Source organism: Hirundo rustica, chromosome 9 (genome assembly GCF_015227805.2).
Source record: "Hirundo rustica isolate bHirRus1 chromosome 9, bHirRus1.pri.v3, whole genome shotgun sequence".
NCBI classification, from domain to species: Eukaryota; Metazoa; Chordata; class Aves; order Passeriformes; family Hirundinidae; genus Hirundo; species Hirundo rustica.
Window position 1 is genome coordinate 24,420,523 of NC_053458.1, and position 12,952 is coordinate 24,433,474.

Here is a 12,952-nt window from a genome sequence, read left to right on the forward strand (position 1 = left end):
TGACACTTAGAATTCATCTTTGTGCAGACAATCAATACTGTGTCCTACACACCATTCATGGACCAGTTACAAGGCTTAACCATGGCTGGGGCTTGAGCTGCCATTGAAACACCTGCGGAAAGGCCCAATGTTTGATCAGGAGTGATGTGTGTGTAACAACATGGGAATGTGCTGCAGGACTACACTCCCTCTGTGTTGTACACACCTGGTCTCCTGTATGGCACAGGGTAGGATTCTTGGGATTGTCTGTGCAGGGCCACGAGTTGGACTCCATGATCCTAGTGGGTCCCTTCTAATTCAGAATATTCCATTACTCCTGACTCTATAGCTGTGATGCATTAGCCAGCGTGCAAACACAGGTGAGGGTTTGCTGTGCCTTAGTAATAAACACCTCCTAGGGATTTTGGATCATTATACAACTTCCAAAGCAATTCCCATGTTTTCTCCCCAAGCTCAGACCCACTTCACCCCAAACCCCACCCAACTGTGTTCCCAGCACAGCAAGCAGCAGGGCTGTGTTGATTCATTCCTTGGGGCGCTGAAGCCAAACACTTTTCATGAGTGACTTGCATTTTCCTGCAGCTGTTCCAGCATTCCTGGGTGGGTGACACTGTCCCAGGCTGAGCCCTTCCTGCACTCACCACAGTTGGAGTGTCCCCCTCAGTCCCATCCCGCACTCACCGTGGTTGGAATGTCCCACACAGTCCCATCCTGCACTCACCGTGGTTGGAATGTCCCACACAGTCCCATCCTGCACTCACCGTGGTTGGAATGTCCCGCTCAGTCCCGTCCCGCACTCACCGTGGTTGGAATGTCCCACACAGTCCCATCCCGCACTCACCGTGGTTGGAATGTCCCGCTCAGTCCCATCCTGCACTCACCGTGGTTGGAATGTCCCGCTCAGTCCCGTCCCGCACTCACCGTGGTTGGAATGTCCCACACAGTCCCATCCCGCACTCACCGTGGTTGGAACGCCGCACGCAGTCCCATCCCGCACTCACCGTGGTTGGAATGCCGCACGCAGTCCCATCCTGCACTCACCGTGGTTGGAATGTCCCGCTCAGTCCCATCCTGCACTCACCGTGGTTGGAATGTCCCGCTCAGTCCCATCCCGCACTCACCATGGTTGGAATGTCCCACACAGTCCCCATCCCGCACTCACCGTGGTTGGAATGCCGCACACAGTCCTATCCCGCACTCACCGTGGTTGGAATGCTGCACACAGTCCTATCCCGCACTCACCGTGGTTGGAATGTCCCGCTCAGTCCCATCCTGCACTCACCGTGGTTGGAATGTCCCACACAGTCCCCATCCCGCACTCACCGTGGTTGGAATGTCCCGCTCAGTCCCATCCTGCACTCACCGTGGTTGGAATGTCCCGCTCAGTCCCATCCCGCACTCACCGTGGTTGGAATGTCCCGCTCAGTCCCATCCCGCACTCACCATGGTTGGAATGTCCCACACAGTCCCCATCCCGCACTCACCGTGGTTGGAATGCCGCACACAGTCCTATCCCGCACTCACCGTGGTTGGAATGCTGCACACAGTCCTATCCCGCACTCACCGTGGCTGGAATGCTGCACACAGTCCTATCCCGCACTCACCGTGGTTGGAATGTCCCGCTCAGTCCCATCCTGCACTCACCGTGGTTGGAATGTCCCACACAGTCCCCATCCCGCACTCACCGTGGTTGGAATGTCCCGCTCAGTCCCATCCCGCACTCACCATGGTTGGAATGTCCCGCTCAGTCCCATCCTGCACTCACCGTGGTTGGAATGTCCCGCTCAGTCCCATCCCGCACTCACCGTGGTTGGAATGCCGCACGCAGTCCCATCCCGCACCCACCGTGGTTGGAATGTCCCGCTCAGTCCCATCCCGCACTCACCGTGGTTGGAATGTCCCACACAGTCCCCATCCCGCACTCACCATGGTTGGAATGTCCCGCTCAGTCCCATCCTGCACTCACCGTGGTTGGAATGTCCCACACAGTCCCCATCCCGCACTCACCATGGTTGGAATGTCCCGCTCAGTCCCCATCCCGCACTCACCGTGGTTGGAATGTCCACACAGTCCCATCCTGCACTCACCGTGGTTGGAATGTCCCGCTCAGTCCCATCCCGCACTCACCGTGGTTGGAATGTCCCACACAGTCCCCATCCCGCACTCACCATGGTTGGAATGTCCCGCTCAGTCCCATCCTGCACTCACCGTGGTTGGAATGTCCCGCTCAGTCCCATCCCGCACTCACCGTGGTTGGAATGCCGCACGCAGTCCCATCCTGCACTCACCGTGGTTGGAATGTCCCGCTCAGTCCCATCCCGCACTCACCGTGGTTGGAATGTCCCACACAGTCCCCATCCCGCACTCACCATGGTTGGAATGTCCCGCTCACTCCCATCCTGCACTCACCGTGGTTGGAATGTCCCGCTCAGTCCCATCCCGCACTCACCGTGGTTGGAATGCCGCACGCAGTCCCATCCCGCACTCCCCGTGGTTGGAATGTCCGGCTCAGTCCCATCCCGCACTCACCGTGGTTGGAATGCCGCACGCAGTCCCCCAGCACGGCGCTGAAGCGTCTCTGTGCCCCTGGCTCTGGGAAGCAGTAGTAGCTGTGCCGGGTGAAGGGCTGCCACAGGTATACCGGGAACTCCTTCGGGAGCGGAACGAAGGCTGCAGCTGCCTCCTCACTTGAGCCTGCACAAAAACACCTCTGCTTGAGAGCTGCAGATTTCCTCGGGGCTGGCTCTGTGCCAGACCTTTGCCAGCAGGTTAATGTCCTTCTCAGTCCAGGCGATTGGGCGCGGAGGGCAGGGGGACGCGGCTGGGATGGGCACAATCCGCTGGCTTCAACCACCTCTCTGAGTTACACCACAGCAACCTGATGGCCTCTTGCTTTGTATTCAAGGTGACAAAAATCTAGTTTTGGCAAAATTTCCAATAAACTATTTCACTGGATTGCAGCTGCTAGGGAAACTGTTTTCATGGCAGATAAGTAAATTAGTGGGGAGCTCTGGTCTGTTCTACATAAAGATCATTTAGGAGTATATGGATTTTCTTATAGAAATAAACTGCATTAAATACACCACGTTGGAACAGCAGTGCTTTCCCTGGTTCCAGGACTTCCACACATGACTTCCCTTAAAAACCGTCCCTTCAAGCCTTTGCAGGTGATGCAAAGAAAGCACCAAGTACCTCCAGTTCCACCCTGCCCCAGGTCCCTGCACACAGGGGATGCTGGACAGCATATTTAGGGATGACCAATCCCAATGTGGAGTCACTGACATTCATTGAGAGCCCAGACACAAAAGGTTCACCTTGGAGTCTTCAGCACCTCACAGATGGGGAGTAGGGCCATAAAGATGAAGTGATGCTCTTTTTGAAGGGAGAGCCATGGGAAGCCCATGAGCAACCTTGGGGTGTTCCACATCACTCAACCCCAACTGCTGAAGAGCTGTGGTGACACACACAGGACCACCTCTAAACCCCTCTGACTGCCCCGTGCCTTGGGAAAGGGTGTGAGAGGGCACCTAGCTTTTAAATCCTAAGGATTTAAAGGACTCAAAAAATAATCCTTGTCTTCAAGGTGTCCTTATCCCTTTAGTTATATGGCATCCCATTCTCCAAATCTGATTCTGCAATGTGAGACCTGCTTTTGTAAAGCCTGAATTTTCTCTGTCCTGGTGGAGTAGGGGCAGGCAGGAGCACAGCAGTTCCTGGCCCAGAAACAACAAACTCAGAAGCAGCCACCTTCCTGCCCTCTCTGTGGGACTTAGTATCAGCTGCAAGTCAACACAGACAGCTGGCATCTAAAAATGGAAACAAATAAATCAGGAATATTAACAAAGCTTGGGAACAATGGTGCTGTGGTTCCTGCCCTGCTTCTGCACAGCTTCCACAGCAGCTTTGTGCCGGTATGCTGGGAAGAAAGGGAGCCAGTGTTTCTCTTACAGCATCTGCTTTGTTCATCCACTCTGGAGCTGTGCTTGAACTTGGGAAAAGGGCTGTGGGCATCTTCTGCTACCCCATTTTAAACTGGAGCCTGAAAGCCTTCCCAGAACAGAGTAAGGAACAGAGCCTGGGCTTTGGAAGTTCAGCTTTGAGCAGGACTTACCAACAGGGTCTGGAAAATGTTTATCAGACAGCAAATTGTAATCTTCTTCCAAAGTCAGGACTTTGCCTCCTGCAGGAAGAACGTGATATTTAGGGCTGGCTCCCTTCTGGTAGGCCTGGAAAATCAACAGAGAGGAAGTATTGTCAAATAGAGATTTAAGGAGAGAGAAAACATATAATACACAATTCACTGACTAAGCCAGGAGTTGACTCCATGATCCTTGTGGGTCCCTTCCAACTCAGGATATTCTGTGATTCTAATGTATGGAGATACTGCCCAAAGGGAGAATCTTTTTGTCAGGATGAATTTTGGAAATGTTCCCTAGGCATGTCAAATCTAAAACATGATTAAATGTTAAAAACATATTTGCAAATATCCTCTTGGTGCTCATCTGCTGTGATGAGGAGTCAGGGATGGAAGGGAGGGAAAAATGATGGATTTTCTCCTGAGCCCAATTTGTTGGATCTGTCAGCCAGGACTAGTTTGACTATGGCAGCTTCCAGGCAAAAACCTCCACTGTAGTCAGCCTGGAGCCACCCAAATCCTGCTACTTCAGATCCAACTGCAGGAGCACAGGGATTTATTACAGAGATGTACAGATGAGAAGTGTTCTGGGACAGGCACAGGAAGGTTCAAATGCTGTTAAAAGGATTTGTTAGTTCTTGCTGATGTATCTGGCCAAGGAAGGGCACTTGGCTGTACCCTCAGACATCCCTGTGGGGCTTCCACTGGAGACACCCTGATGAGGACAAGATTTCACCTCCTATTGCTGAGGGCAAGGCGGCAGCAGCAGCAAATCCACTTGCTATTGGTTTATCTGGGAATGTACAAGCAGATCTGCAGAAGCAGCACTCACCTCTTTGGTGTCAAAGCAATCCACAGTGTAGTCATTTTTGATCACGACGTATCTGTCCTTCCACTTCTTCAGGTCCTCAGCGAAGTGCAGCAGCTCTGCCTCGTACAGAACTGTCCCAGCTTCCCCCATGGGCTACAGGGACAATTGGTGACATTTGAGACTCCTCCTCTGCACCACTGACCATCTTGAAACTTTTATTTCTACATTTCCATAATGCTGCTCTGAGGGCTTTTGAGCCTTCAAATGCAATTTGGAGTCATGAACATCTCTGATTTCAGAAGGTTCTATGGACACAAGTAAATTCTTGTAGCCAAGGCGAGGAGGCAGCAGAAGAGCTCTGCTTTCCAAAACACTGCCAGATTTCTGAGACAGAGATTTATTTACCTTTCAGCTGACATGCTGAATGCAAGATCAGAGAATCCTACAGTGGTTTGGGTCGGAAGGGACCTTAAAAATCATCTAGTTCCAACTCCTGCAGAATGACTTGGAGTTCACCACCTCCAGCTTTCCACTATGTAATATAAATACTTCATTGATACAAAAAGCAGGGTTTTATTATCATATCGCAAATTGTTTTCCATTTCTTTGTAATGCTTTTGCATCTGTGCTATAGTAACTGATATGCACCTTTCTGAAAGACACAGATCTCCTAACATCCCACCTCACTGCTTTACCTACTCATTTCAAGAGAATCGGAAATCCATGATTTCCAGTATGTTCAGAACATTTAAATTTTTATCTTCTTAATCTTGAAGGTTCTCTGCATTTTCCTCTAATAAAGAGACTTTTATCTCTCTTTTTGTCTTTCTTTTTGTCTCCCCTCTAATAAAAAACAGCTTTCCATAGTTCACTCCACAGAGGGAATTATTGCCATGTTCTTTAGAGAACCCTGAGCCATGGATGACAGGATTAATTACGTTTCCTATGTAATCTCTTCCCTGAAAGCATGATCCCTGGATTTTGCAGAACCTTACAACCAGCAAGAAGGGATCAGTTTTGTTCAAATGTCCAACTCTTTGTACCAGAAATTTGTGTCATGGTTCTTCTTGTGCCATGATAAACAACTAAACGAGACCAAAATAAAGATGAATTTTCAAAAATAAAACTTCAAACCTGCACCCAGATGCAGCTTTTCCATCCCAAACCAAAATGACCCAAATCCAGTGTCTGCACATGCAAACTGCTGTGTGCACTTGGGTCACAGACAGGAAAATCAGTGTCCTCCTACCCTGGTTTTTAGGAAGCGGGACTGGGAGTGGCGGTGCTGCTCCAGCTCCTCCTGCACATGCCTGCAGAAAGCCACGGCGTACTGGCGGCGGTAGTGGGGGCCGAAGTTCTTGATGGTGGCCTCTGTTTTCCCTGAGGTGAAACAGAGATTTAAATGTATTTCATGTACATGGCTTCTCAACCTCTAACACAGAACCAAGGCACTTCTCACCAGCAACCCAAACTCTTCTCTGTGGAGAAGAAGCAGTTCCAGGGTCACCTAACAGTGACCTTCCAGTACCTGAAGGGAGCCCACAGGAAAGATGGAGAGAGACTCTGGAAAAGGCATGGAGTGACAGGACACAGAGAATGGCTTCTCACTGACGGAGAGTAGGTTTAGATTGGATCCTGGAAAGGAATTGTTCCCTGTGAGGGTGGTGAGGTCCTGGCACAGGGTGCCCAGAGAAGCTGTGGCTGCCCCTGGATCCCTGGAAGTGTCCAAGGCCAGGCTGGACTGGGCTTGAAGCAACCTGGGTTAGTGGAAGGAGTCCCTGCCCATGGCAGGGAGTGGAACTGGATGGGCTTTAAGGTCCATCTAACCCAAACCATTCCATAATTCCATGAGAAGATCTCTTAAGTGTACCAAGGGCCACTTGCTGCCCAGATCAGGAAACCTTTGGAGATGCATTCAGAGAGAATTTGTCCAGGAAAACATTGGGTTTGGGACTTTTTTTTTTTTTTTTTCCCCTTTTCCCTAAGAGCAAGCAAAGAATTCCCCAAATCCATTTATCTAAGGAAAGATGCTCTCTGCCTCTCCCTGGGACATGCTGCCCTGGAGTCCAAGGGTGGTCAAGGGTTGAAAGGGGTTTCAAAGAGAACCAGTGACACTGGCTAATGTTCAGCCAAAGGAGCCAATTTTATCGCTTACTGAGATTCTAAAGCTGAGTCAAAGCTCTACAAAAGATTTTTCTAGGCTTGGGCACTACAGTCTCGTCTTTGTTTTAATGTAAACATATCCTCAGTCATGCTGCAATAAACACTAATCTGGTATTGTCTCGCTGTGATCAAGATCTCATGGGTAGCAGCAACTGCAATAATAAACACACTGAGGTCTCACTTCTGAGAATCTTAATTTACAAGCAATTAACTCATTAACCCTACCAAAGAAATAATGGTGCTTTGCAGACAGGGAAGTGAGGCTAAAATTAAAGGCATGTGCATATATGTGACTGAAAGGGTCTGTAGCAATGCAAAAGCCAGAACCTGGCCTATGATCTAGAGAGCATCCCAAACATCCTGGATACTGGAGAGATCCCTTTCTTCTTGGTATTAGGGAGCTCCATGCCAAAGGGCTTTTTCTGAGCATACAACAGAGAAATTTCACATCTCAAGCAACTCTAATGCTTTCAGAATTTTATTTTTTCTGCTTGGGGGTGGAAAACATAATATTTTCTGTACAAGAAAAAAATGGTAATTTCCGAACTAAGACTTCTTAATGCCTTTATATGGACTTCTAGACCAGGACTGTCACACAGCATTCCTGAAATGGAATTCATGGAAGTGTTCAAGGCCAGGGGCAAGGAGCAGTCTGGTTTAGTGGAAAGTGTCCCTGCCCATGGCAGTGTGTGGGACTGGATGGGTTTGAAGATCTGTCCCAACCCAGACCATTGTGGGATTCTATGAATTGCTCCCTAATTTCCTAACATGGACGTGCGTGAGAGGACAGACCTACATACCAGCTCCTCTGCTTCTGCAGGTGAATTTCCAGTGTGATGCAGAATAAGACGCATCCCCCAAGTTCAGGGGCAATGCCAACGCTTCCATTCCGTAACACCACCTTTTATTCCAGCTGCTCCTGTGTAACCAGCTCAGAGGGGTGAGCTGGAGCCTTCTCCTTAGTGAGCACCAATATGATTGCTGCCTTCCACTGAACTGGAAACCCTTTTGCCCAATTGCTGCCCCATCCCAATCCCACACCAGCAGTGGGAAACAGACCTGATGCCCTGGAGCCGTCTCCAGGCACACAGAGGAGCCGGCTCAGCACTGGAACTGCCATTCCACTCAGCAGGAGGGATGTCAGAAGCAGAGTCAATTCACCACTTATGTAAGAGTTACTTGTGGGACAGCACCCGGTGACAATGTGGACTCCAAATCTTCAGGTTTAAGATGTATTTTTAGAGACATACTGATTATAGGATATGCTTGGGTATAATAGCAGGATATGGCGCTGCTAGAGCAGAACATCCCAGCCTTATAAAAACTAGCCTGCTTTGGGTAGAGGCATAGACATTCTCCAAATAAGGACAAAGTTTCCCCAAACCTTCTTTGTAGCATTTTTTTCCTCCCGATCCCAGCCAGCAGTAGGATGTTGTTGGCCCCAGCCCCAGTGGAGTTTCCTGCTCAGGGTTTGTCCCTGTTTTGCACTGTGGCTTTTTCTTTTCCAGCTCGTATCATCCTCTTAATCTGTTAGAGAGGGCTCTGGGACACTGCACCTCACTTGACTACTGCCTGCATCCTGCAGTAAAAGTTTGTAGAGGAAGTGGGACAAAGAATAAAATTCTGGTGTTGGGAAAACACTTGCAACAATCACGGGAAATACCTGTAATTTTGGCAAAGTCTTTCAATTAAGGCTAAATGGCCTCAGAAGTGTCATTCTTCACTGTCAGTACTGCTTAGATCAGCTTAAAGCACGATGACTGGAGGGAAAGAAACCTTACAATTCACAACATATATGTCAGAAATAGGACATTGATTATGCTATTTTTATGTGCAGACTATATTTATGACAAACCAAAACATGAATCAAGAGGCAAATGTTTCTGGCTGTTTCTTCCAATCTTCACATTACTTGTTGCAAAGGAGCTTTGCATTAAAAATATTCCTCCCTCTTAAAATTAGAAGAAAAGTTTATTTAAAGAGATTGTGAGTGGCACCGCATGAGGATCTGGCCTTGCAGGGCTCAGATGAACAGCAATTGCAGTGCTACCTGAAGGTGGGAAGTGAAGCAGACAGACCCTTGATCCATTGTTCCTCAATGGATCTTTAAACTCTTTTGGTTTGCAAAAAATAAAAATATGCTATCTGAAAATAAACAATGGAAACGGTCCTGAGTAACAGAAGCTCTTCCCATGAAATGATAACATGGGGCAACTGGAGATGAAATAATCTGGGGCAGTTGAAAAATGAGTTCCCCTAATTCTTTTCCAAATTTAGTGTGGCTGGCTTAGTCAGAGCTGTTTATATGGAGCATGGCCAAAGTTCCCACTTGGCTGGTCTGGCAACGGGATAGCTCCAGGCCTTATAAATGGGATCTGAATCCCAGCAGCTGGGATGTTTATCCTAGGAGAATGAGGAGTCTGATCAGTTCCAGGATGAGCCTGCATGCAACCTCCTGCTCCTGTGCTGGGCCAGGAGTTGGACTCAATGATTGATCCCTGTGGGTCCCTTCCAACTCAGGATATTCTGTGATTCCATGAACTGAAATTACCAACAGGAAAAGACTACTGTGATGGAGGTGGAAGGATTTCCATCAAATTAACATGGCAAGGGTCTGTTCCTCCTTTGTTGTGGGCTTAGATCCTGCTCCAGAATAAACTTTACTAATGCTTCATGATGCACCTCCCACTCCGCAGAACTGCCCCTGCACATGACCACAAAACTTTAGCATGAGTTATGTTACCTCATTTAAGAGTAAAAACAAACATCACTGCACTGAGAAACAAGAAACATCTACCTGTTCCCCCCTTGAAATCAGTAATCACCCTCAGATTATTTTTCCTTGCTTTTCCCCTGCTTTTGACCTTCTTAATTGTGTCACCCATGTTGGACACTTGTACGTAACTCCAAGTCATTGGGCCCACCGAATCACCTCAAATACCCAACTTTATAGTGGGGGTTTCACTGCTTTTATTGAAATAACTGACATACAGCTTTTTCAAACAAGGGCACTCTTCAGCAAATTCTCCCAAGAGATGAATTCCTGCTGGCTTAGTCACTGGCTCCCAGTGCAGCCTATCTAGCTCACCCTGCCTGTTCTCAACATGTTGCCACGTGGCCAGTCCAGGTGCAGGTCAGGAAAGCTCGGGGAAAAAAGGTCAGAAAACAATAACTTCTTGGCTGGCATACAAGAGAGTGATTGCTCACACTCCCAGAACTTCAGCCACTTGGAAGTTAAGAATGGAAAGAGTGAAGGACTTGCCATAAAAGCTATTTCACTTAAATATTGGTGTTTGGCAGTAAGATGACCCTTCCAAGAGTAGGAAAATGTTCACAATCCTTCCCCTTGACAGCACAACTGCCTGCACACAGCACCCTTTGGAGAGGGTTTTCCAAATATACCACTATCAGTGATATGAATCTCTTTGGAGGTCTGGGGGCTGATGTATCCTCTTACAACATTTAAGCCCTAGGGGACATGAATGTAAAGGAAGTAGATGATTTGCTGTATTAAAACAAATCCTGGACCTAAAAGAATAAAATCTAAAAGAAATAGGCACTGTGTGTGCTGCATGTCAGCACCCCCAGCACTTCAAACAAGTAAAGCAGTAAGAGAACAGGAACAAATCACTTTGTCTTATTTCCTCCACCAGGCCATGAGCAAAGCTGTCAGAAAACAATCTAAAATGATCAGCTGATCATACCCACACAGTGCTTCACAAGCCAGGATGTAACCCACAACTGGGGACATGCTTTTAAATGATAAACTAGAAACCAGTTAATCTATATATACACTGTGTGCCGTAATGCAAATTGAACTTTACAATTACTACTGTCCATCCATCCATCCATCCATCCATGCATCCATCCATCCATCCATCCATTTTTCTATCCATAAACACAGCCTTATTCTCATACCCCATCAAGGTAGCAGCAAAATGAGTTAACAAAATAATTCCAGTGTTCAACTCCTGGGCCGACTTCATCCCAAGTCCAAGAAAAGCACAACTCTGATTGAGGTAAATGTCTGAAATTGCAGATATGCATAAACCCTGAAAGCTGGATGTCAGTATTGGCAGCTCTGAAATGGACTGGATGCTCAATTGGATGCTGGAGGAGAAGGAAGCAGCCACTCACCATAAAAACTGCTTTTCCTCAGATCATCCATTCACTGCAAACATCATTATCAGTTGTTAAATGCATCTGGTAACAGAAAACCTATGAAAGTGATTCTGTTTGGCTTATCCTGACAGTGCCCACCACCTTCCAGAGCTCTGGGATTTACAGTGGGATTTACAGTGTAGTGGGACTTACAACTGATTTCCTCTTTCCTACAGTCTCCTTCCTTGTGCAGTACTTACAATACCACCCAGGAAGTGTTTAAGTTCAAGTGCTCCCAGATTTTATCTAGGAAGGCAAGGTAAACTACCCTCTTTGTTGCTGAAAGCAGAACTCATTTTGATCTTTGTTTGTAGAAATAGAATTTCAATTATTTTGAGTCATGACTTAATACCTGTTATGACAAAAAGGGATGGCAGACACAAATCCCAGGTTCTGATTTGGCTGGATCACCTTTCACAGGTTTGTTTGCACTCAGCCAAACCCAGCAGTTCTGGTGGAACCACCCCTCCTTCCCATGCAGGAACATGTGGTTTGCACCTGGTGGAATAGTGAAACCAATTGTTTATCCCAGCCTTGGTTTATATTAATGGAAACTGCTACCAATAAAAAACTTAAAATTCCGTAACTCCAGTGGTGTGCACACACCCTCAAATCACCTGTTTGCCATGCTGGTAAAATCCCTGTTAGTCAACCAAAACTCTGTGCAAGGAGTGGGTAACACCCATCACACCTTGGAGCAGCAAGTCTCAGCATATAGCACTCCTTGGGTGCTTAGTCCATCTTTTCTAAGGGAAAAAACTGATGCTGTCTTGTGAAAAAAATCAGATTTTTTCACAAGTTTGGCAGCTGAGACTGTGGGTGTGATATTTGTGCTCCATCAGAAGCAAAGCTTTTTGTTTCACAGCAAGCTAAACAAACACATTTTTAAGTCCATCTAGACGTGATTCATGGCAAAAGAAGTGCCAAAAATAACAGGCTCCATTCCAACCTTGCAGATTGCCTTTTCTACAATTTTACCCCTATACTTTGCTTTTCCCCCAGTGCTCCACTACACGAGGCTGAATTTAACACTGAGATGGGCAATTATCCCATAGATTTCCACAGGTTTACATACTTATATTGTTCCCAGGCAGCTTTGGGAGCAGACTGAGCTGAGTGAGACCTCATGCACTCCATAAAAAATGCTTGTTTTGTGAAGAGTAGCTTGTGGCCTAACTATGGCACTGGTTTAAGTTAATTCTGAATGCTGTCTGATTATTAAAATGAAGAACAAACAGCAGAGCACAGATCCTGCACAAACACAGAGTGGCTCTTGGGTCAAACTCAGAGACTCATTCCTGCAGCCTGCTTTCCCTTCCCCTGCTCCTACTGCCCAGTCCTTATTTATGGCAGAAGGAAGATTTCACGAGTTGCTTTTGTTATTTCTGTCAGGTTAAAAAATCCTAATAATCATGAATTACATAAAGGCCAGTGCTTGTGGTTAATCAGGCTGAAACAAGCCAAGGGTTTGATTAACACTGTGTCAGATAAGCTTATCTCAAAGGCTGCTGAAATCTAGCCTTTCTTGGTAATGGGGTTAGAAGCAGCAACGCTCTGTCTAGAAACAATTACTCATGGTCAGATTAAGCTACAATAAGGTCTGACAAGACTATAAATAAGCTTCTTTGACAGCACCAGAAGGACTTGGGATTTAATAACCAAATGAACCCAATCTAATTCCT

At 47.3% G+C, this 12,952-nt stretch overlaps 1 protein-coding gene across 2 annotated transcripts in view; it reads right to left on the bottom strand.

Annotated features, from left to right (window-relative positions):
- Window positions 1–12,952, bottom strand: part of NIBAN1 (niban apoptosis regulator 1) — a 63,487-nt gene that overhangs the window by 24,468 nt on the left and 26,067 nt on the right. For both annotated transcript variants that reach the window (XM_040073436.2, XM_040073435.1), the window contains exons 2-5: window positions 6,196–6,326; window positions 4,968–5,099; window positions 4,112–4,226; window positions 2,530–2,694 (exon numbers count right to left, since the gene is read on the bottom strand). In XM_040073436.2, the coding sequence (XP_039929370.1) occupies window positions 2,530–2,694; window positions 4,112–4,226; window positions 4,968–5,096 (409 nt within the window). In that variant the 5' untranslated portion in view covers window positions 5,097–5,099; window positions 6,196–6,326. The remainder of the gene's footprint in view (window positions 1–2,529; window positions 2,695–4,111; window positions 4,227–4,967; window positions 5,100–6,195; window positions 6,327–12,952) is intronic.